Source organism: Leptinotarsa decemlineata, unplaced genomic scaffold, assembly GCF_025532065.1.
Source record: "Leptinotarsa decemlineata unplaced genomic scaffold, Ldec_3_MD MMD2_tig00026307_RagTag_RagTag, whole genome shotgun sequence".
NCBI lineage: Eukaryota > Metazoa > Arthropoda > Insecta > Coleoptera > Chrysomelidae > Leptinotarsa > Leptinotarsa decemlineata.
In genome coordinates, this window is record NW_027412681.1 from 6,175,204 (window position 1) to 6,201,492 (window position 26,289).

General features: G+C 38.0%; 1 protein-coding gene across 1 annotated transcript in view; it reads right to left on the reverse strand.

The window, feature by feature from the left end:
• LOC111504397 (uncharacterized) overlaps window positions 1–26,289 on the reverse strand; it is an 859,110-nt gene that overhangs the window by 250,604 nt on the left and 582,217 nt on the right. The window contains exon 2 of the mRNA XM_074181189.1: window positions 16,314–16,528. Within this exon, the coding sequence (XP_074037290.1) occupies window positions 16,314–16,528 (215 nt within the window). The remainder of the gene's footprint in view (window positions 1–16,313; window positions 16,529–26,289) is intronic.

Here is a 26,289-nt window from a genome sequence, read left to right on the forward strand (position 1 = left end):
ATTACCTAGCAATATTTGATTGATATTGGGAAACAAAATATGGGTAGAGCTTTGTTGACTTCTCAGTTCGTGGAGAGATATAAACTCATATATCGTTATGAAAATATTGGTACGATGTTGTAAATATTATATTGTGAATAGACAAACTGATATTTTATGTCATTTGATATTGAATTCGATTCAAGGATTGTTTCATCATGAATACATAAAAAAAGTGAATAGTTAGCAATATTGGTACACATTCTGTTTGTCATAACTAGTTCATCAATCACTCGGGTAGCTAGCCGCCTCAGAAAGGAATTCTCCAATTTCCGCTTTCTCATCAGATCATTACAAATAGCCATAAATCATGTTTTTTTAGGGACTGGAATTGAAGAAAAAGTAGGCTGTCGAATAGCACTCGAATATTTTTACCACCAACGCTGGTGTTCCCCAGGGATCCATATTGTCTCCAACCCTTTTTTCATTGTATATCAACGACTTGCTGGAAAAAACCAAGGATCCAAAATATTACTTTGCTGACGACAGCAAACTTGTGTCGTCATTCCATTTGGATTCCAGGACATCAGCTACGGAGGTACATCTTCAACGGCAGCAGTAGGTTGCATATCTTAATGAAGATCCAGAAGTGATTTCCAATTGAGGTAAAAGTAACCAGGTTCAATTCAGTGCCACAAAAACCCAGGCATCGATTTTCTCCAAGAAGATAAATGTCTACAAATCGGATATAATAATGTCAGGACAGACAATTCCGGTTTCAGCTTCGATAATCTTGTTGGAGGTTGAAATGGACCCCAATATGTCTTGACACAATCATGTCGCTGGAATTGTAAAGGCTGCTTCTCAATAGCTTGAAACACGGTTCCAAAACAGAAAACTGTACACACCTCAGCAACTTTTGATGCTTCATAAAGCTCATCGTTTTGAGGTTCAACTCAGTACACCTCGAACTCCACTGTTGAAGAACTCTTTCATGTGGAGGGCTGCGTTCATGTGGAATAAACATCCTGAGAAAGTTTTCCCGAATGCATTTAAACTCCAGCGATTAAAATCCAATGTGAATCGCTACTTCCACAAAGGCACCGCTCTGAGAGAGCCATGAGGATTTTCCTGGGGAGCTTGCGTTTTGTCCTTGAACAAAATAGGAAAATCACAATGACCTTTAGGTTCAAAAATTACGTACCCATAGAAATAAAAAAAAATTAAACGGTGAATGTTTGAAGATGAATATCTTCGGAACAATTTGCAGTTTTTGCCGTTCGGTGAGTATCGAGTTTTGCTTGCCAAATGATTCATATAGGCATAATTTGTCTAGTCTAGAACTGTGGTAAACTCGTAAAAAACATTTTGACTATTTGAAGTAACGCAACTTAGTGAAGAAAATTGAAAATAATGCTTGTGGTACAGAATCCTGATAGACATCGCAAATTGGTGGAAAAATCTCGCAAAACTGGATTAGTACAAAATGATAAAAGCAGTGTCTAAATCTCACTAGATGAGGTTCCAGAGTTGGCAGATTTGAAACAAACTTTAATTGACAGTGGAAAGTACAAGTTATATTTCTATTACATTCAGTTAGTACAAGAACTGAATGAACATCGTGACATGTCATTTGGCAAAATTGATCATGACACATTGATGTATTTCGTTGAGCTACATCGCGAATGTACTAAAATTCACGACAACAGCTTGAAGATAACCTGTGTGATGGTTGGTAGATAACAATTCAATTATTCACTGCCAAAATTAGGAAGTAAGTAATTGATATAGATCAAACTCATACATTTTTCTGAAGACGTATTTTTGGAAATTCAAATTTCTGTATCTTCTAAACGAAATGATCGATTTTTGAAGTCATAGCTGCTATGGATAGGAAATCAAGGCACTTTTCCAATGAACTATCGTTCGACCCCCATTCTTCGAAAAATTACGAATAAACTTTTCGCCTTCGTGGAGTTAAGAGGAAAGTTTTTTCCTGGTAACAATTTCTTTTTCCAATGATTTTTCCCAGAGAAGCGATTAACATTATAATAATCAATTTTACTTTTACATAATCCAGCAAATTCACCAGAAAATCCTCCCTCACCTTTTGTCATTATCCGAGGATGATTAATTGAAATTTCATTCATTTAACAGCCGCTTTATTGTTCACGACCCAGATTACTGCAATTACTGTTTTACATCAAATAAAAACCGTCACATTCATGATAGACTATAAGCTTGTCATTTCGTAATTAAAGACCTGGATAAAACGCTAACAAAAACAACAAACTCGTCGAATGACTGGCAAATTTCTATTGAAATCAACGAAAACTTCCAGACAAACTTCTGCGATGAAGCGAATGTGGTTATTGTCTCAAACAAAGGTCCGTCCTGTGGCTTTTGTCTTCGATTTGTCTACCAGATGAGAAATTATACAGTAGTTACAAGAATTTTCAAAAGAAGGGTGATTAGTTACCGAGAAGTATTTCATTTCGTCATTGACTAAAAATGAAAATGCAAGAAATGAAATCCATTAATAAATTGGAAATAACGTTTCGCTGGCGCGAGTGGCTTTGCTTTTTCAGAGGATTAACCATCATGGCTTGCTGTCCGATGACTACCTTTTAGGCTTCGTAAAGCGTATTTATGCCTTGTCAGCTAATCACTTGTATTTGTACCTGTATTTGTACCTGCATTTGTACCTGTATTCGTAACTGCACTTGAACCTGGAATATTAACAATTTTGCTGCCTGTTGTCCTGTTCGTTATTCTCGAATTCCTTAAAATGTGGTTCCATATTTGATTGAGGTTCACCGCTTCTTCTTTTCTGTTAAAATTATCCGTGTGTTCGTAGATCTCTATTGCCTCTCGTACCAGTCGGCTATGGTATCCCTGGTTGGGGGCAATTAGTTCTGTGTTTTCAAACAAAATTATGTGGTCTCCTTCACTCAGTGCATGTTCTGCCACAGCTGACTTATCTGTTTGGCCTAGTCTGCAATTCGTTTTAAGCTCTTTTAGTCTTGTTCCCATGGATCGTTTGGTGGTTCCGATATATACCTTTCCACAAGTACACGGAATGCGATAGACCCCTGCCGCTGATAATAGTGGGTCTCTTTTGTCTTTAGCCGACCTGAACCGTGTTGCCCTTCGGTTTCATGGCTCTTCTGGTCTCGGAGGCACTGTACCCATTCGATCTCAAGGTCACTTCCAGGTATTTAAGTTCCCTCTACAGAGGTTCTGGTTCACATATTCTCCGTGCCCGTTTCGATAGAGTGGAGATAACTCCTCTCTTTTGGCTAGGATGGTGGTTCGATAGTGCGTGCAAGTATCTATCTGTGTGTGTGAGTTTCCGATACATTTTGTGGGTCAGCCTGGTACCACATCGTTCTACTAGTACATTTAGGAATGCTATCCGTTGGTCTTGATCAATCTCCATGGTGAATTCCATGCTGGAATGTTGGGCGTTCAAGTGGTTTAGGAAACGATTCAGGGTGTCTCTTTCATGTTTCCAGATGACGAAGGTGTCATCCACGTAACGTAGCCATAAGGTCGGCTTCAATTCAGAAGTGTCTATCGCCTTCCCTTCAAACCGTTCCATGAAATAATTAGCTATCACTGGGCTGACTCCTCATCGCAACGCGCCATCTAGTTGCTCATAGAAATTTCCCCCCCCATTGAAAGTAACTTCCTGTGAGACATTCTCTAAAGAGTTCGAGGATGTCATTCGGGAACACGTGGGCTAATTCCCACAGAGAGTCTTCCAGTAGGACATTGGTAAACAAAGACACCACATCCAAGCTGACCAGAATATCCGTCGGCTCCAGCGTTAAGCCCCTAATTTTACCAACGAACTCTATCGAGTCCTTGACGTAGAAGTTGGTCTTTCCCACATGGGGTTGTAGGAGCGAGGCCAGATGTCTCGCCAAGTGGTAGGTCGGAGAGCCCGGGGTACTGACTATCGGTCTCAGTGGCATGTTGGCTTTGTGTATTTTCGGAAGCCCGTAGAGCCTAGGTGGAACAGCTTCAGTTCTAAGAATGGATTTCTGTGTGGTTTCCGGCAGTGAGGAAGATCTTATGATTTTTTTCACGTTCCTCAACTTAGATTGCGTTGGGTCCCGCAGCAAGCCATGATGGTTAAACCTCTGAAGAAGCTAGCCACTCGCGCCAGCGAAACGTCAGGAAGAAAGCAATGACACTGAAAACCTCAGCCGTGAAAGTCTAAATCATTTTGTCAAATTGGAAATAAGTTCGAAATACACACATTGTGGGTCAATTCAGAATCGAAGTCGATACCGTTTTTATAGTAAGAGTTGTGGTGCTCTCTAAAATAGCTTTTGACTGCCGACATCACTTTTTTATCGTTATGAAATCTTTTACCACTAAGCCATATTTGCAAGTTTACGAACAGAAAATGATCCATGGGGGCTAAATCTGGTGAAAAGGTTGCGCGAGGTAGCAATTCAAACTTCAATTCATTAATTTTGGTCATTGCGATAATGGATTCATAAGCTGGTGTACTTTTTTCTCAGCCATATGCTGCCGTTTTTTCTTGATTCCTTTACTAAAATGTTGCAATAAGTTCGCATAATACTCGACATTAATAGTTTTACCGAAGTATTGGCCTGTCCTGCAGATGAAACGGTCTTCGCCTTCTTTGGAGCCGGTTCCCGGATGTAAAGTGATTGACCCATGTTTCATTCATGATTATGACACGACACAGGAATTCTGCTTTGTTACTGTTCAACTTCGATAAGCAGGGTCGTAGCGAAAAGAAAAACCAGGGGGGAGGAAATCCAAATTTTCCCAAGCCCACCAGCAAAATTTGTCAACTTTCGAAAAAATGAAAACCAAAAGATTAGTTACTACTATAATATATTAATGTTCTTCCTAAGCTATCCAAAGATTGGCTGAATGCTTATGCTCGTTAGGGTATGTACAAACAAAAATGAATTTTGTTAATTATAAAAATAATAACGGGAATTATTCTACTTTGGATCAAGGTCCTTGGTCTTCCACCATATCCACCATGTATAGGAATATTCAATACAAATAAAAGGAAACAAAACTTAAATAATATTGTGCTTATGATGCACTGTTTGGAACCTTTGGTGTAGTAATGAATATTACTGGAGTTTTTTCCCGACACCAAATCGTTATTTTTAACACCTCGACACGGGTTTCGATCACCAAGAGGAAGATTGAACTGTTTAATCTTCCTCTTCCTGGTGTTGGGAAAAAACTCCAGTAATATTCAATATTGTGCTTATTGTTTTCTACTATTATTGTTCTATCTTCACAGCCCGAAATTTCCCAACTTTTCCAAGTCGAAAAAACAGCGAAAAGATGGGAATTTTGTAAAATTGTCACTTCAAAATTTGTGGACTGTTCAGGATTGTTCTCTTACTTGGGAGAAATTCAATTTGAAGTTCTCAAACAACTCGGAATTTCAAAGTATGGAATCTCCAAGTTATACATGTTGGGAAATCCCAACCTTCTCCTGGTGCTTTCCTTTTTCTTATTACCTCTCCCTTTCTTTTTTCTCATTTCCTATCATTTTTTCTCTATTGTACTATTGGGTTGGGAAATTTTTCCCAAGTCGAAAAAGCATGGGGGAAGCTCCTCCCATCTCCCCCATGGCGACGGCCCTGTCGCTGAGTACTTAATTGAAACATCTTCACAAACCTGTTTTTGCTCTAGGGTGAGCAAACGCGGCACCCATCTTGCACACAGCTCTCTCATGTCCAAATTTTCAAATAATATACGAAGTTTCGCACTTAAAATCACCACTGAGTCTGTTAGCTCGCGCACTTTCAGTCGATGATCATTCAGAACCGCTCAATATCAGCTCAATATCAACAAGGCGTCTGGTCCTGATCAAGAGGGTCGTCATCGTACTTAAAAAGTGCGCAAATGAACTCGCACCAGTATTTTGCAGACTTTTCAACCCGTGTTATAAGAAAGGGATTTTTCCTTCTCGTTGAAAGATTGCTCAGTTCAGCCTATTCCCAAATAGGACAAGAAACGTTTTCCAAATCAAAATAGACCAGTCGCTTTGATATCAGTGATTCCCCAAAATCATGGAGACAGTCGTAAACCACCATATCCTCAAATATTTGGGGGGGGTTCACCATCTTGAGCGATCATCAATATGGCTTTCGGAAACAAACATCAACTGGCGACCTTCTATCGTTTGCGACTCATATTTGGAATAATGCAATAAAAAAACATTGGGAAACAAGAGCTGTTACGCTTGATATTTCTAAGGCCTTGAGGGCCACGAGGGTTTGGTGACCAAACTTCGATGCTATGGCTTGTCGCATCATTTTTGTGAATGGCTCTTCAGCTCTCTGAAAGAACGTTTCCTGCAAGTGGCCGTCGATTGATATCTCTCGAATATTTTCACCATCAATGCTGGTTTTTCCAGGGATCCATATTGTCTCCAACCCTCTTTTTATTATATATCAGCGACTTATTGGGAAAAACCAAGAATCCAATGCATTGTTTTGCTGAAGACAGCAAAGTTGTTTCGTCATTCCATTTGGATTCCACGACATCGGCAGCGAATTGCACATCTTTACTGGCATCAGAAGGTTGCATATCTTAATAAGGATTTAGAAGTGATTTCGAACTGAGGTGAAAGTAACGGGGTTCAATTCAGTGCCACAAAAACGCAGGCAACGGTTTTCTCCAATAAGATAAATGTCTCCGAACCGGATATAATAATGTCAGGTCAGACAATTCCTCTTTCTGCCTCGATAAGTTTATTGGGGGTTGAAACGGACACCAATATGTCTTGGAACAATCCTGTCGCTGGAATTGCGAAGGCTGCTTCTCAAAATCGTAGAATACTGTTCCGAACCAGAAAACTGTACACACCTCAAAAACTTTAAAGCTCAATCAGATTTTCTCTGGAGTATTGTTCTCATGTATGGAGCTCTGCCCCCAAACATGCCTTGAAGTTGCTGGATTCCATCCAGAAAAGAGCCATCCGCCTGATTGGAGATGCGAACATCACGTGCACCCTTGTAGCCCGGAACATGGAAGAAAGGCTGGAGATTTGCTTCTCTTCTATATATACTTTCATAGCAAGTGTTGACACAAGTGTTGACACATTTGATTCCACTAAGAGCGGTTCATTTCAGAAATACGCGAGGGCCTGCCGCTGCTAATCATTTTGAGGTTCAACGCAGTACACCTCGAAGTTCACTGTTTAGAAACTCTTTCATCTGGAGAACTGCGTTTATGTGAAATAAACTTCCTGATAACGTTTTTCCAAATGGATTTAATCTCCAGCGATTCAAATCCAATGTGAATCGCACCCGCATTGCTCTGAGAGCGCCTTAATGATTTTCCTGTAGTGTTTGTGTGTAGTGCTTGAACCACTGCAAGGTACAACATCATTTTTTGTGGAAAATTCAACGCATTTCGTTGAACTACTAGGGGAAATTGAAGTCAAGGAGCAGAATCAACTGATCAGTTTCGACGTGGAAAGCCTCTACACCAACGTTCCTGTCGAAGAAGCACTTCAAATCATACAGAAGAAGCTTTCCGAAGATGGGGACCTGAAAGAACAAACTTTTCGATACAAGTAATCATGGAATCACTAGGATGATGTGTACGAAACTGCTACTTCCAACTGAAAGACGAATTCTTTACGCAAGATGAGGGATTGCCATTGGCATCGCCACTTTCACCGGTTATAGCCAATATATATATATATATATATATATATATATATATATATATATATATATATATATATATATATATATATATATATATATATATATATATATATATATATGGAGTAGTTTGAAACTCTGGCCATTGAAGAAGCCCAAAAGAAGCCCCTATTCTGGTTGAGATACGCAGACGACACCTTCATAATATGGAACTTTGGGAATGCAGAACTAGACACTTTCCTGAAGCACATCAACAACGTAGGTCCTTCCATCACTTTCACAATGGAGAAGGAAGTCCACAATGAATTGCACAACGTATTTTAAGACGTATTGGTGAAGAGGACCGACACCAAATGTCGAAAACCCACTCACACAGGACAGTATCTGAACCAGAAATCTAACCACCATCAATCATCTAAGAGTGGAATTATCAAGATTCTAGTGGACCGTGCTTTCGAGCTTTGTAATACAAAGGAAGGTTTCGAAAAGGAACTAGGCATCATCAAAAATGACCTTCAACGTAATGGTTACTCCAGAGTGATGGTAGAACAGGCTTTAGCTAGAAGATAGCAAGAGCTCCATAAGGAAGAGAAGCCGCCACAACCAGTACTTGTACTTCCCTACATCAGAGGATTATCGGAAAGGATATCCGTAGCAGCCTCATGAAATTCAGGCCTAAAACGTGGCCTGCGAATGCCAGAATTGCATTTACCGGATATCCTGCGAGTGCGGAGAATCATACATCGGTGAAACTAAGAGGCCATTGAAAGTTAGCATTCCTGAACACAAGGAACACATACAGCGAGCAGAAATCAGCAAATCCAGAATAGCAGAGCATGTTTGGACTCATCAACATAACATCAAGTGGGCTCAAGCTGAAAGCATCCACCAAGAGGAACACTGGTTTAGGATAAAATTCGAAGAAGCCGCGTATATGTTCTCCAACAACGCATTCAGTCAAGATAGCGTAGAGATACGTAACATATAGAAACCTCTAATCAAGCGAAACCAATGAAGCGAAGATAGGGAAGAGGGGATAGGTGAAAGCACTCGAATGACCTATAAATAGTCAGATCTCGGAGGAATGAGTCTAGTTATCACCCAAAGACGATTGTGGATACTAACAATAGAAACTTCGTGGCGTAACTTGGTTTGGAATCTTTTAATTTTAATTTCTCAATAATAATATTTTTCAATTTTCAGCTTTTGATAATATTTGAATTTTTGATTTTTTTTGGTTGTTGCTTTTATGTTATTTCTTTGTAATTTCAGGTTTTTGTTAAATAAAATAGTTATTTTCGGTTAATCTTTTTAATTTTTTTTCAGGGATTTCAAATCAATTAATATTATATTAGAAAACGGAAGTCCGAACTGATGCAATACACCACGAAACATTGTCAACCACCTTCAAACAAATACTTGTTTGTTTTCAGAGTTTCAATCGATATTTGAATACACCTAGCTTGTTAATAAATGAAAAATTCATGAAATGTGAACAGAAGTACAAGAAATATAAAGACAGTGAAGTAATTTTTTATCGAAAACTATTAATATTTGCTACCCTCTAAACCACTGGATATATATTATACAAACAACAAAAGCCTACAACTTATGCACAATAACAGAGTTCCTAAGAACACAAAAAATTCATTTCCCGGGAGGGAACGGAATGAGTATTGTTTAAAGCATGTGTTTTTCCTGAGCGTTCATAATACCTGCATTAGAAATGAATCATAAAAAATGTATGCATACGCCGTAGGATGAAAACAAAATTCTCCAGCGAGAGTGAAAAGGGAAACTGTAATTCTTGTTCCATTCATGTTTTATTCTTTATGTCGACAAAAGGTTTGCGATTCAAGTTCTGCCGTGATGGTACATTTTTCAACATCCGAGAGAAAACTTTTTATCGCTTCCGCAAGAGAAAAACAGATAACCTTATGATTTGTGGAAATCACCTGGTGAATTCAAAGGCTGGCTAAGTGGAGTGTTTTTAGACATATACCTGAATGGTATTCGACAGAAATTGAATTCACTCCTTGTTAGACAGTTTGAAACGAAGGTGAGGGTACGTTTCTTTGGTATATATCGTATAATTTTAGATTTTCAATGACATTTACAAGTAAAAATGTTGGAATTGGCTTTCTACTTCTTGAGCTCGTTACAGTTTTCCAGTTTTTTGTTCGATTATGGAGAAGCAGACCGCCAAAAAGCTTTTTTGACAAAAAAAATCACTTCTGAAAATATGTCCTTTTCAGTTCAAATGAAATTCCTATGTTGTCGTTAAAAGAGCTGATTTGTCTCTTTCGTAGTTTTACAATAAGCGCTTCGTCTTCTGATGTTATGCAAAATTGTGCTGATGAGTATCTTTGTCCCGAAACTTCGAAGTACACCATGATATAGTACTTCGAAGCTTCCAAGCTGTGATTATTAATTTCAACCTTTAATCTGGACTAGCTTAATCTAACCTGCCGCATGCTGGAAGATTCAAATTGTCAGATATACTCGTAAGTTGAATGAAATATAATAACAATAAAATTCATGACACTGACCCAAAATCCCAACTTGAGACTTTCTTCATTAGTTTATTAAAAAAAGAAAGCGGACGTTTAGTGAGAGGTTGCTGTTTGGAACAGTTAGGTTAGGTTAGGTTAGGTTCGGCTCTGCCGAACTCTAAAAACTTGATTCGGTCCCCTGCGGGGCAGGTGCAAAGTATGTGCTCTGCTGTTTCATCATTTTCCAAATAGAGGAGACACACACTTTCTTTAGTACTTGGGCGTACTTGGGATGAAATTTTCACTTAAAAAAAAACAATGAATGAAAAATAAGATGTTCAGTGAATATGAAAAGGGTTTCAAATGAAACCAACCACTGCACCTGGCGTAATATTCTGTTTATTTCATGAGAGAAATAGAAATCACCAATAATTCATGACTTTTGTATGTCTTACAAACAAATTTCATGTGTCCAATGGGAAACATTGTCCAAGTTAATGAATGATGCTTCTCACCATAGTCGAGAATCATCAAGGGTTTCCGAGGTTTCAAACAAAAAACAGATACCCAGAAATTCTTGTATCAATGATATATTTTTTGAAAAATCTACCTAAAACTTTGAAAACTTTTAATATTTCATTTTCATGCAAAATAGGGTCATGTGGTATCAGAATGTTCTTCTTTTCATTGTATTTTCATTTTAATTGATTTCTTTGACACGAACTTGAATCAGAAGTTCGCTTTGAAAATACATTAACAAACTTAACGAGCACAGTAATGAACCAATAAAAAAAACTGAATCGATCGATTTTCACTGCCATCCGTCAAACCCGTGCTGGGAATCGCTAGTTAAATGGTGATACTTCATCAATCCTCAGTGAGTTAAGACTTTTGAGGGCGACCGCTCGTTAACGGTAAAATTCAGTAACAAAAGTTATTGGAGTCAAAAATGATCATTTTGCTACCATAATAGCTGCAATAATGATCATTTTCAAGAACAGTGATTCGGATTCAGATATTAATATCGATTGTTTTCAATTTTTTTCCGTTACATTGGTTTCACCGTCAATACATTGATTCTCTGGAATTTTGAAATTACATCTTTCATTTCATATATTATTTTTGCTACTATGAATAACCTGTACACGAATTGTAATTTTATTCACTATTCTGCAATACTGATGAAAATGAAAACCATAATTTACTGTAAGATCACAACACTTTTTTCAACACGCCTGAAGAAACTCTTGCATAGTGAAACACGTGTTATGGTTTCGTGAACTATTCAGCGGAAATTTCACAATAAAGTGTACTTACCACTATTACTCAAGTGGTTCTGGGCCCTATTGCGTTCACAATTATTTTCCAAAATATAGGGTCTTTCATTAAGCGCTTCCTATCTTTAAATTTGAATAAAACAAAATGTGTGTAACATATCATCGACATTTTTTATTCATTCAAAAGATCTATTGACGCCATTATGTATGCAATTTAACATCGTTTGAATGTCCGCCACTGCTACTCTGCGTGGAGCGCATCCGAAACGTCCTATTTTCCATGACTCTGGCGTATACATCAGACTGAAATTGACTGATTACTTGGGTTATGTTTTCTGTGAGGACAGCTATGGTTTGTGGCTTATTCGCACACACTTGCGACCTGAGAAAATCCCACAAGAAAAAAGTCTAACAGGGTCAAATCATCCGATTTTGGTGGCCAGTTCACATCACCTCTACATGAGATGACCATGCCCTCAAATCGCTCGTGCCGAATATCCAATATGGCATGAGCTGTATGGCACGTAGCACCTAGTGGAACCAAATGTCGTTGGTGCCCAGAATGTTCAATTCAGGTAGAAGAAGTTGGTAATCATCGACTTTGACAATGATGTCCGGTCTAACCTTGTGGGATGTATTGGACGCTCTCGAATCTCATGTCAATTGGTATCGTCCCAAAATTAAAAAATGTTTTGTTCACGTATTCATTCATCCAGAAATGGGCCTAATTGCTAAAGATGATTTTTCGATGGAAATTAGGGTCAGTTTCCAACTGCTCCAGAGCCAATTCAGCGAATAAACGTTGTTGTCTATTGTCGTTCATCTTCAGTTTCTGGGTCAGCTGAATTTCGTAGGGGTGCAGGCGCAAGTAACGATGCAAAATTCACCAAGTTGTGATCTGCTTGTTACATTTACAAACGTAGAAATACTTTGATCTGTCGTTCCGCGGTCGTTCCACCAGTAATCAGCATTTGCTGAATTCTCCTCAAAACGGATTGAACCTAGCGCAAAACGGTCCTCTAAGCATCGGAATTCGAATTTTTAATAAAATTCCCAAAACTTCAAAGATGAAACTACCTATTTCAGATTGAAGATTTCACTGAAAACAGTACTAATTGAGGATGCATTCTATACTTTGGAAGGAATTTTTAGTATATAAATTACTGATAGTAAATTCTGTCGTACTCTGTGTGTGATTGCATATTTTATCTTGATATTTGAATTGTAGTGTACTCTGTCTGTACTTGTACTTATCATCTCAACATTTAAGTTTTCAGCCTGTGATTTTGTTTTTTGTTTCTACAATCCAATTTTTGACTTGTCTTATAACACTTGTGGTCTTCAGATTAATAATAAACTTGATTTGATTTGAGTTCCTGTGAGCGACTGTCTCGGAGTATGCTTCACACTCTCACAGACAGCGGCGATATTTTGGCAGATCTTGCGTTTTATCGACGTAAGGATGTTGTTCGATCGTTCACTGAACCAGTGGACTCAAATTTATACGCTGCATTGCGAATAGTCGTCTCGGTAGGACTATTATGGCGAACGTTAAAAGAGCAAACCGCGCGGTACGATGCCCGAACCGAACACCCATTTAGATGAAACAATTATATTATTTGCATGTGTGCATGAATTCGTCAATGGTGATTTGGCAAAACGAACTGAATAAATGACAAGTAATCTGTCATATGTAGCTTCTAAAAGATTGCCATTATCAATATCAAAGTTCTAAAGTCCCTATTGGAAGATCCGTTATTAGTTTGGCAAATTTATGAGAATACTTTAAATTCTTCGGTATCCGAATGAAAAGAACTTTGTTTATCACTTTCGCAAGAGAAAAACATAATCGTATTATGATTTGTGAAAATTACCCAATAAATCCGGTGACTATCTAGGTATGATGGGTCGTGAAATTTTCGAAAATGAGATACCTACGGATCGTATAATCGAATAAACAATGATTAACGTGGATTGCTAATAGATCATAAAACCTGTCGTTATACTCATTTTATGTTTCGTTCCATCGTCGAAATACATAATTAAATACCGTCAAAGCGATAAACTATCTTTATTGTCTACAGCACCCTACTTTTCAAAGAACATAACAATTGAGCATTTTTGTTTCAAGTGTTATGTGTTAATTTACTTTTTATGATATTCGGTATATTACCTGAAGAAAATCATATACAACCTAGATGTTTATTCATTTATTGCGTATTTATTGATTCAACAAAATATTGAGAAAGAAGAAAAAATGGCCATTTTTGAATAAGTGCTTCCACGAGATCCATTAAATTCTAAGTTTCAGTACCCCGTGGATAATAGGATTTGCATATTCAATTCCATTGAGATGTCACTGAATTACTCACCATCAATCAGTTCTTGTTTGTGATTCCATTGGTGCTTCAAGTATTCTCTGAGATCTTTGTGAAATAGAAATACGTGGAATGGATAACCTGAAACTCTGATGTTCAGTTCTTCAAAGTATAACTTCACATCACTGCTAAGTTATATTGAAAATATGTGTCACTTGAAAGGTTTGATCAAAAAGGTTCACCTGTGACGTCATTGGAGATGATTTTACTCCAAACGGACCGCATCTCGTCTGTGACGTCAATACCCATGAAGACCAAACAACCGCAACAATTAACCCATTTCATGGGTTAATAAAAATGAATTTGCCATATACGTTATTATGAGGTGAATATTAGACTTTTTTCATTCCTGAGAAATAAAATACTCACTTAAGTGTTTTGGATTTGAATTGTTCTATCTTCCTAATGTAGCCTTAATCGTTAGACTTCACTCAAGGCCACTCATCATCTACAGGTACGTCTTTCGCTAGCTTATCAACTATTGATTGAGACATCTCTTTTCAATTGAATCAGAACTTGACACAGAATTGTTCGTACAACCTTAGTTTGTTTCAGGCCTTTTTCTTTTCCTGTTTCCTTCTTTATACGCTTAGCCTTCAGCTACATCTTGATGTTTCGCCTTTATCCTTACCTCTATAACGATATTACAAGAAGTCTCTGGTAGCTAGAAAATCATTAATTACAACTGCATCACTTACCACAAAATCTCAGAGATCATTCATGAACACAACACACCTCTACAGGGGTTTGAACGAAGTTCCGCAGGAGAGAATATCCATTGGAGGAAGATATACATATTGATCAGGCGAGCTCTTTCCATTATTTCTATTGCTTTGCTTAAATAATATCACACCGCTTGTTGTTTGTAAATTGCCCTGCTTATTGGCTGAATTTTATTTGCTGATTTTCGGATATAAAATTAAAGGAAAGTTTGTAACTTTCATTAGGTAGGTCTACAACTAATAACTATTTACTTCCATTAGCAGCCCTATTTCCCAGTGATTCTAGAAGAAAGAATACATTTAACTTACTGTGACAATTCATTGAAATTGTATTTACTTACCGCCCATTAGTTTATATGTAAGCTCTGGTGTATATATACATAGAGGTGTTTGACGCTCTGCTGTTTAACAAGAACTGAACATTCATCCTTTCCGAACCAAAACCAAATAGTTTAAAGTTTTGCCTTCACATTATAATTTATCAAAATATCATTTCCATCTCTCTATGCGAATTTGAATGGATCAATGTAGTTGAGTTATCTACTTGCAGCTTGCACAACAAATAAATCTACTTTCTATCACATGAGAGTATTTTTTCCACGACTCACTCTCCAAAAGTTGTAAAACCCCTAGTAAAACCCCCATTATAGCCTCCAAACATTGCTCCTATTATTTAAAGGCGTTTGCAGGTTATAAAATATGAACAGGAATTAAATATTGAATACCTGTTGATATTGACATTTTGCCTCCAACTGTCAACTACGAACTGCCTCATAAAGTACTGTTCACGAGCAGAGAGGACTGGATCCTCTGGGAGAAGGAAATGTCAAGAGCAGATAGTTGCTGGTTCACAGATGGATTAATAACACCTTCCACTTCTGTTTCAGGTGTTTTCAGTCGCACACCCAGGACAGAGATATCAACTTTTCTAGTTGATTGGTAGCGAATTGCCAAAAACGACTCTTCTCGATAGAAAGACTTAACAGATTGTCTCTGGTCTAGATTTCTGGCCATACTGGCTTGGAAGGCGATGAGGCTGCTGACTCCCTTCCAGAGGAGTATGCTGCCAGCAGCTCCATTGGACCAGAACCTGTCATTGGCATCGCTTTAGGCTGTGCCAAACAAAGAGTGAACACCTTGGTGGCATGAAGATTTATGGACTTCTGGCAGAATCTTCCAGGATTGGCTCACTCCAAGGCGTTTATTCACCCTTCGAAGCTTGATACCAAACAGTCGTTGGACTACAGTAGGGATGAACTACGATGTCTAACAGGCCTTCTTCCAGGTCACTGTCATTTGAATCATCATATGCAGAGATTCGGACTGTCGGGAGACAGTGTGTGTCGCCTTTGTTTGGAAAATGATGAAACAGCAGAGCACATACTTTGCACATACTTTGTGCCTGTCCCGCTGAGGACCGAATCAGGTTTTTGGAGTCCGGCAGAGCCGTGCTCTTACCATCTGACCTGAAAGACCACTCACCATACAAACTAATTGGCTTCGTTAAGAAGCTGGGTTCATTCGGTTGAGTGTGAATAGGTATGAGCCACAATAAACCTTTGCGGGTTGCGGTGGAGGGTCGAATAGACCCACTCACTTTGGACCTATCTATCCTATCCTAACTTGTCAATATTTCCACTGTCTGAATAATGGTTCATTCACTGAAGACTTTACACGTTTTCCTTTTGAGGAGAAAAAGGAAACTAGTTATAAAGTGGAGTAGTTTTCTATTTTAACATTCACATTTCTAGATTCAGACTTTCAAAAAGTATCCACTTACGTCAACGTGAAGTCCGGGTAAACTGAACACTCTCGTCGGTGGCTCCTCCTTCGGCACGTACCTGTAGAACTCGCCCTGGTCGCGGTACCACTTCACCGAGTAAAGGGGTGCGTCCTCCAGGTCGTAATCACACCCCAGGGTGACGGAGTGACCGGCGCGAACCGCGCGAGGCACGTTGAGGCGCATCCCCTTCAGACTTTTACTGCTGCATATCCCTGAAACAGGAGAAAATCATTAGTGAACCATGTCAAAATAGTACCGGAAATCGGTCAATAAATCTCAAAATATATATTATTCATTCAAATTCATTGTATCGCTTCCGAAGTAGGCTCCATTCCTTTGACAAATGAAAAAATCGGGCGAAAAATCAGGTGAATATGGTGGCTGTTTAATGAGTTTTTAGCCAGAAATTCGTTTCTAATGATAGCGTTGTGAGATCGTGTGTTATCGTGGTGCAAAGTCCATGAACTTTCTTTACCATATCTGGTCTTTTTGAGAGAGTTTGCTCCTTCAAATGCAGCATAACGCTGTGTGTATTGACGTATGTCAAAAGAATTGAAGCTAATTATAATTTGGGGCGAACGTTTTCAAGTGAATTTTGGGTTTTGAATACGTAAAAAATGTGTTTTCTGGAACGCTGACCACTTAAAAAGCTGAGCATAAAAATTTAATTGTTTTCAATATGTAGGAAAAATTCATGAATACGAACAGTAACTAATTGGACTCTTCAGTGGTTGATATCACGCAGTAAGTTTTCAAATTGCCCTTTATTAAACTACAGGATTTACCTTTGTTTCTTTTTCAGATTTTGAAAAGTTATATAGCCAGAGAACTGTAAGAAGTAGGTGAGTATCTATACTTGAAGAATACAAAATAAAACAATTTCAAAATTATTCACTACGTAAAGCAAAACCAATGCAATTGCACGCTTTCTCCATCGCGCGTGTCTCATCAGTATGTTAGGCCGCTTGAACTCATTTTGTTGAGCGATAATTTCAATTTTGCGGTAACTCCTGAAAAATTTGATTTGAATTGTATGTTGTCACGGACAATTATAATGTGCAAGAAATGTTTGAGATAACTGAAGTAATGATTTTATTGAGGAATAATATCTCGTATACCTACAAATAGCTTTCCAAATATCATATTATTGGTGACCATTTTTCAAACAATGAAATTTGTCTTATCTGTGAAAGATATGCGATCGCGGACTTTCCTGTAGACCTATGGAAGAAGAACGATATACCGGGTGACACAGACTCAGAGACTCATGGTACATCCCTCTTTTTTCTTTTTTTCTCGAGCTATTTTTACGAAACACATGCAAGATCACCTGACTCAATCTCTTTAGACCTCTCCAAGGTCCTCGCGAATTATCAGGAAAGTTACTGTGAAACAATGAAACAATTCTCTAGTTTCTCTTCTGACATTGTCTTACGGGATATCGTTTCGAGTACAACTGGTGACATTTACCATGAATTAGCTGCACATTCACTTCCTTATTTATGTCAAAAACAATCTTAAGTTATTTCTATTATCAATACACTCTTCAACAATGTATTCAGTAACTAAGTAACAATAACAGTTTTTTTGAGACGCCGAAAGTTGTTTCATTGTTTCATAGCAACTTTCCGATTACCCGCAAGGACCTGAAGGGGACCTGCAGGGTATAGGGCGGGTGATTTTGCAGACCACTTGATAGAACCATGTTTTTCAATACGTAACTCAAATATGAACTAGGCAATTTCATCGAATTCAAAAAATCATGTAGACTTCAAAATGATAATAGTATACAGGGTGTTCCATTTTAAAATCAAACCTTGATGTCATTTCCCGAAGAACTGGAAGTTGCAAACAAATTCCGTTACCTAAAAAGTGGCTATTTTGTATATATTTTTCTTGACAACAGCTCAAAAAATGAAAAAAAGGAGGTGTACCGTGAGTCTGTGTCACTCAGTATATTACGATTTTTTTTGTTACATCTCAAAGGCACTATATAACAGTTTCAATAAAAATTCTTCGGATCAACCTACTGCGCCAATTGCTCATGGATAAATAACATCGTTATTCATCATGAAAGTTCACCTTAGGGTGCTAATAGATTCGACGAAATATTGACGGACTAGAAATAATACTGATATTCATTTACGAATCGATCTTTTTTTTGAACAGATGATAATTTTTTGTAAAGATATGTATGAAAAAGTAAATTTATTTAATTTTGTATTAGAAAAATATAGTTGATTGGTATAACTTCCTGAATGAAACGTTCCCTGCAAGTGGCTGAATACTTTCATTATCAACGCTGGATCCATATTGTCTCCAACCCTGTTTTTATTGTTCATCAACGACTCATTGGAAAAAAACCAAACTGCAATATATTGCTTTGCTGACGACAGCACACTTGTCTGTCATTCCATTTGGATTCCAGGACATCGGCTACGGAGGCACATCTTCACCGGCAGCAGGAGATTGCATATCCTAATAAGATTTAGAAGTGATTTCGAATTGGGATGAAAGTAACCAGGTTCAATTCAATGCGACAAAAATCCAGGCATCGGTTTTCTCCAAGAAGACATGACATATGACATGACGGACAGGTAAGACAATTCCGCTTTCTGCTTCGATTAGTTTGTTGGGGGTTAAAATGGACACCAACATGTCTTGGAACAATCTTGTCGCTGGAACTGCAAAGGTTGCTTCTCAAAAGCTTGGAACACTGTTTCGAAACAGTAAACTATACACACCTCAGCAACTTTTGATGCCTTATAGAGCTCAGATCAAACTTTGTATGGAGTATTGTTCTCATGTATAGAGCTCTGCCCCCAAACATACCCTGAAGTTGCTGGATTCCATCCAGTTAAGAGTAATCCGCCTGATTGGAGACGCATACATCACGTGCAACCTTGATAGCCTGGAACATCAAAGAAAGGTCAGGAATTGTCTCTCTTCTTTCACGGGAGGTGTTCAAGCGACTTGGCACATTTGATTCCACCAAGAGCGGTACATATCAGAAATAAGCGACGAACTGTGTCTACTTATAGTTTTGTCAATCAACTCAGTATACCTCGAACTTCACTATTCCAAATGGATTTCTTCTCCAGCGATTCAAATCCAATGCGAACTGCCACTTTCGCACAGGTACCGCTCCGGAGCGTCCTTAGGTTTTTGCTGTTGTGCTTGTGTTTTGTCCGTAAAAAAATAGTATCGACATTTTTATATGATCATAAAACCTGCAAACCACTACAAAGTAATTCAAAAAATACACAGTAGTTTGTTAGACATGGCGAAGAAGCAAAACATCATTCGTCAATATGAATGAATTCAATTTCATCAGCAGTCTCTTTTTTGCTTTCAAGAGAAATGGATTACCATTAGGTGACGTAGAAAATAGTCTGCAATATTGTTGATTATTCCATATCTCATCCTGAAAAATTGATGTACATAAATGTGAAGGCCAGAATCGCTCCTTTCAAGAGTCTGCGGTCTAGACTAACCTCCCTAATGGAGTCAGCAGTTCAACTTCTTGAATCACTAGTTCATATCAGTCATATTTCACAAAAAAAAAAACTAAACGCGAGACAAAGGACTAACGCATTTACGTTACTCAAACAGAACTAAGAAAATTCCAAATAAGAACGAAGTTTTTATATTTCTTTCAGTGTGGTGTTTTGTATTGACATTTCCCCCTCTTTGCCACTTTGCGTTTTATCTGTTCGTCAAAGCTGAGAGATGCGAGCAAATAGTAAACATAATAAAAAAGAGTAAGGGCTAATTTGGCAAATGGATCCAGTGATATATATTCGGGGATAGCTTCAAGTCGTGTTTACATCGCTTTTACTGCAGTGAATTTATGGAGCTACTTCAATTCATCATAGTACTTGTCATCAAATCTAGATGTTAGTCAGTTTGATAAATGAGCTATAAAAACTTTGATGAGATGCCTGAAATTGGTTTGAATATACATATTTCTATGCAGTTTTGGAAATTCATTAGAAATTCAAAGTTTCGATGAAGATACCTAGGATTGTTTGACACAATCCACTTCTTTGATTGACGACTTGTTCATTTTGTGGAAATTCATGTTCACTGAGGATAAACTATAAAAACACACGTTTTTTTTATTTTCCACGATAGTTTTATATTTGTTGACCAGTTTCGGTCATTACACCATTTTCAAAACTAACTAGATTAAATTCAAATTTGAATATTTTTACCTACATTGCCTATATCTATTATAAACAATCAGATACCTGCATTGTCTATACCTGGGATAACCTCAATTATTAACAGTATATCGATGAACATAACAAAAAATTCTGACAAAATGTAAGTTTTGGTAATTGGGTTATAGGTTCAGGAGGGAACTATTGTTTAGACCAAGTTGTTCGTTGAGGATAATAGAATTGGGATATTTCTTTGACTTGTTCACTTCCATAGAATCCAACAGATTAATCATTTTCCCTTTTTATCATTGGCAGAGAATTTATAAATTATCTTTATCTTTCTTATGTTTTGAATTTTGAAGATGTTCGTAAGTTAATGATTTTTTATCCGAGATGACATGTTCATGGTACCTTATATCAAAATTTCTACCAGTTTGGCCTGTATACATGGCGGGGAATTCACCACATTCTAGTCGATATATACCAGATCTCTCCCCTTTGTCTGATTTAGATTTGGCATTGAATAATCTATATCCTAAATTTCCTTTGGATGTGTAGGATGTTTGTAGATTCAATTTTGAAAAATAAATCAACTGATATATCAGAGAAAATCAGAGAAAGAGGATGTTTACTGAAAAAAAAACATTCTCAACAGAATGTACCATGCAAGACTCAGTGCAGTAAAAACATAACTAACAAGCCTTGAATTTATTATTGCAAAGCATTCAACAGCTTGCGAGCTCAGCATTCATCTCTCAGATACCTTGTTGTACTAAACCATACAATCGGAAGCCTACACCAACTGAATTCATCATGATGGAGTCATTTCATCATGACAGGTTGTCTTTTTTTCTTTTGCTCTTAGATAGTAAGAAAAAGTAGTAGGTACAGCTGATTATTTTGCATTCTCCACCATATGACACAAAGATTCATATCAAAATGTCATAGTGAAGTGTACGCATGCTATTACTGTCGAATTTGAGATAGATATATGTTCAACCGCAAAGCATCTTATGCTTCATATTAGAATATAATTCCACAGCTCATAAGAATTTTATAGTACATCAAATTGATAGACCCAACCCAGAAGGGGAATTTCAAAAATTTTGGCACTTCAGGTTTTTCTTCTGACCATTTTCCAAATTTGAACAGCATTGCTCATAGGTATCTTTCTCTGTTCAGGGTCTTTCGTTTGGAGTACAATTATGAAAGTTTTGATGTGAAGAGAAGAAAGAAATTGAACCAATGAACAAATGCTGCTCAACTGCAAACAAATTATACGATTAAACCGCATTAAAATTAGTTAAAAATATAGCAGGTTTTATTTTTCATGACAGCTTATAGTTGTTATTTCTGGCCACTTCACCCTATGGAAAATTCCAAAAATATTGTTCAAAATAGAATTGATTTGTTGATGCCTATCAATTCTACACTGAATTCAATATCATTTGAAATTGCATATATCCATTGAATTCACCATAGAATATTTTCTCCAGAGTGGCCGCTTTACTCCGGTCTCCCCTATAGTTCACCATATGTAGACATATATTCATGAGTGAGTGAGTTCACTCACTCAAATTGACCGCCGTTTCGGTCGGTGGTTCAAGCCCCAGGCTGAACGATCGATTTTCACTTGCTATCGTCCAACCCGTGTTAGGAATCACACGGTGAAAGGTAAGACCTCGTTAGTCCTTAGCTCGCTCAAGTTTCGAACTCTGAGGGTTGTCGTTCGTAAGGGTGCGACAACTGGTTAACGGAAAAACATATTTTAAACATATTATTTTCTGTGGAATACCCTGTATTGGGTATTGAATATGATTAATAGAATATGCATTCATCTTGCACCTCACTACCTCGATCAGAGGGATGAGTTTTAAGTTCGTTTCGAATTTCTCGAAACAACTTGTAGATAAATTCACTATAATTTCCCTAGGTGGTTTCATGTAAGTTATGTCTATGAATTTCCCACCTATATGAGTATGTTCAACTCTGAATCCAACTTGATACGTGCAGTAACCCTTGGATTTCACTGACTTAACACGGTTTATTAACTAATCAGTATATTAATTTACTCGGGAACTTTGTAATAATGCAGCAGCTGGTGTTTTGTTTCTGTTTAGGTAATGGAGTTGGAAAAAGGTTCACCCTCTTGTAATGATTCATTAACTTAATTGATGAGGAGTGCAACCGATATTTTGTAAAGTCGAAGTAAACGATATTGTGCACTCTTAAAGTGCTCCAATACATAGAAATGAACCGGCAACGAACTAGTTCACGTGGACTGTAGACTTGGCGGTTCGTATTGAATAATTTTTACGAACCGAGTTTTATGATTGGCTGAAGAGTCATAAAATTAAATTTGAAGTCATGTTATGGTGACGAATAGGAATCAGGGATGCGAGGATGGTTATCGCCGTCGTGTTCGATTCAGGAACTGATCGCGATTTGAGTGTTGAAATTCGATATTGGTGCAATTATAATTACTTAAATTTTTTTTGTTATCTGTTCAAAATGTGGCGTCCTTGAACAAGTACTATCGTACTTGTTCAAGTAATACCGAGTGTGATAACAACGCAGACTTTTTCCAGTGTATTGATTCCAATAGTGATGGTGAACAATGCGAAAAATAGATACCTGTGAATAAGATTCGGATGCATTTGAATATTGAAATATAAACCAAAACTTCCTCAGGGGATTCCACCCTGCACTAGAACATGAAAAGTTCACCTACTTGATGTTTGATTGGTCTTTTTTGTCAAACTTTTACTTCCGTCTCTAGTTTGTGCCGAAGTAATAGAATATAAGATCGGTCGGTTTGACGTGGTTGCTTTGTTCACTTAGACAATCAGCCGATGTGTGAGTCGATGGTTCAAGCCGCAGGCTGAACGCTAGATTTTCACTTGCTATCATCCAACCCGAGTTAGGAATCACAGGTTGAAAGGTGAGACCTCGTTAGTCCTTAGCTCGAACAAGTTTGAACTTCTGAGGGTTGTCGTTCGTAGGGGTGCGATAGCTGGTTAACCGAAAAACATATTTTAAACATATTTTTTATAAGCTTTTCTTGCACCTCACTGCCTGGCTCAGAAAAAGGTGAATGTTTCGCAAACAAAATCCAACAAAAAATGTTGTCGCTTGTTTCAAATTTCTAGAAACAACATGTGTATAAATTGAGTAAACTTCACCTAGGTAGCCTTACCTAAGTGAGTTCTGTCTATGAATTTTCACCTATTTATGTTCAACACAACCTCATAATTGTCCTCTAAATGGAAGCAAAAATTAGTCTGTTAACCCCGCCGTCAACAGTAACATGAAATATAAACCAAAACTTTCTCCAGGGGATTCCACCCCCCATTACCTAACCTAACCAACAAACTAAACGGCCGAGGGTCCAACTTGGTAATACCCGCAGGTGTTGTTTTCGACCCTACTGATGACTACATTTCCGTTTAAAGGATATGCAACAATACGACCCTAAATGACATTCGCCCAATATTTGAAATTATATAAAAAAACTCCGGTTCATTTTCTTCAATATATTGTTTTACTGTCTTTTTTGGTACGAAACAAGATTAACTTCCTTCAATGCACTGTTGTAGTTTCATTGACATTGTTTTCTTATTGAATATCATGCTCAGGAATGTTTTTTGCCATCTTTCGCAATAATATATAGATAGATAGGTTCACTATTTTTCGCGTTTGATGGCCGTGGGTTTTTGTAATTTCTCCCTGACGTTTCACTGGCATGAGTGACTACCTTCCTCAGAGGTTTATACATCCTGAGTTGATATCTCCGATCACTGGATATTAAGCTGCGTACAGCGTATTTATGTCGACTCAGGTAGTTTTCATGCTAATACCTGTATCTGAGAAGATAGCAATGACATTTTGAGGAAAACAAATAAAGTACGGCCATAGTCTCTGCTATTACGATCGGAAAGTATTCCCAATGCCTTTTGTGTTAACGAAATATTTGAGGTGAATTCCAGCAGTTACCCAGTGAATTTGCGCATGAAACAGTTCATCTCTCTTTGATTATCATACTGGAGAGTGATTGTTTGAGTTGTTTGATATGACGATTCCAGCCAAGTCTGTTATCAATAGTTGTGTCCAATAATTTATAATATTCGAAATATAATAATCTCTATCTTAGTCTCAGTATATGCATTTTCCCTCTGGGCCTCAACAGCACCTGATCTCTTATCAGAAAGCTGACAATAGGCCAATTAATCTGTATATTATTATACTGGTCATGTAATTGTGAATTCGGATTAATAAACATCTTATTATTATTATTATTAATAATTTAACGTTATTCCCATGAGAGAAGTGTTTATAGAAAATGTAATATTCTGGGTTCTATCATCATTCAGTTGTAGCTTGTGAGCCTGAAACCAATCTTTAGTTTTTTTGTACCAGTTCTAAAGTTATCAGTTGCTCATCGTGGGAGATTCCTCAGGGTGGTATTATCAGCAACACTTTTTCAGCAACAGAAATTGATGCAAATCTTCAATGTGTATAGTTCAGTAATAGTCCAAATACCCAGAGTAGAGCAAAAAGAGCATATGTGGCTTATGAGCAATGTCGGAGGATCTATGTTAACGTACGGAGCCATTGCATGGGGACCGAAAGTTCTACAAGCAACGGTCATCCAAAAATCATATCAAATACAGCGAATGGCTTGTTTAAACCTCAAAGGAGCCATGAGAACAACACCAACCACGGCAATGGAATTAATTACTGGTCTGACCCCTCTGGACCTGTATGTTAAGGCGGTTGCGTTAATGGCCATGTTACGATTGTGCACGGCTGGTGTAAACCTCGAAGTAGGAATGGGTCAATTGAGGCTGAGCCTATGGTGAGAAGCGCTTACTACGCAACCTCTGCTATAGGCAACCAGTGATGCGATTGAACCCAGGTTTGTGTTTAATGAACCCTACAAAATACAAATAAAGCAGAACACTGAGCCAGATGCTACAAATGCAATACGCATATATACAGACGGCTCAAAAACCAAAGAAGGCTCAGGATGTGAAGTGTACTCCAGATCACTAAGCCTGAGGAATGAGTGATGAATGGGAAAAAATACCAGCGTGGTCCATACAGAACTGGCTGGTATCTCAATCGCCACAAAATTATCCTGGTAAAAACATAACAATCTACACTGATAGCAGACAAGCCCTATCAGCCTTGAACAGACAACGTGTTACCTCAGGGCTAGTACTAGAGTGCCACCAAGATTCAGCCAAAGCCTCAGTAGATAATAACATTATCATGAGGTGGGTTAAAGGGCACGACAGGAGTAAAGGTAATCTCATTGCCGACACTTCAGCCAAGGAAGCGGCTGGACTAAGAATTTTAGGACTCAGTGGCACCTACGGCCTGATGACTTCGACAATTGCGGAACTAGCTAAACGTCACACCCATGCTCAATCCCTAAAGAGATGGGATGAAATTAAAGGATACAATTTTGCCAGGATCACCCTGGGCAACCCTGGGAAGCTGGCGACGAAGAAATATCTGGCGATGACCAGGAAAAATCTACGCTGAACAGGATTTCTGACTCGCCACTGTCAACAAAGAAAAAACCTCCACAATATAGGGCTAGTGGACACACCTCTATGCAGCATGTGTGAACAGGAAGATGAAACTGTCAGGCATATCCTATGCGGAATTATTGTTAATGAGAGAGTGTGTGTTTGGCGAGTCTTGGCCTACACCTGCCGATATAAAGGACCTGTGAGGATGACAGGAGGACCTAGGAGGACAACTCCTTGGGAGGATGCACAATGGGTCACATGTGGCTCAAGTGC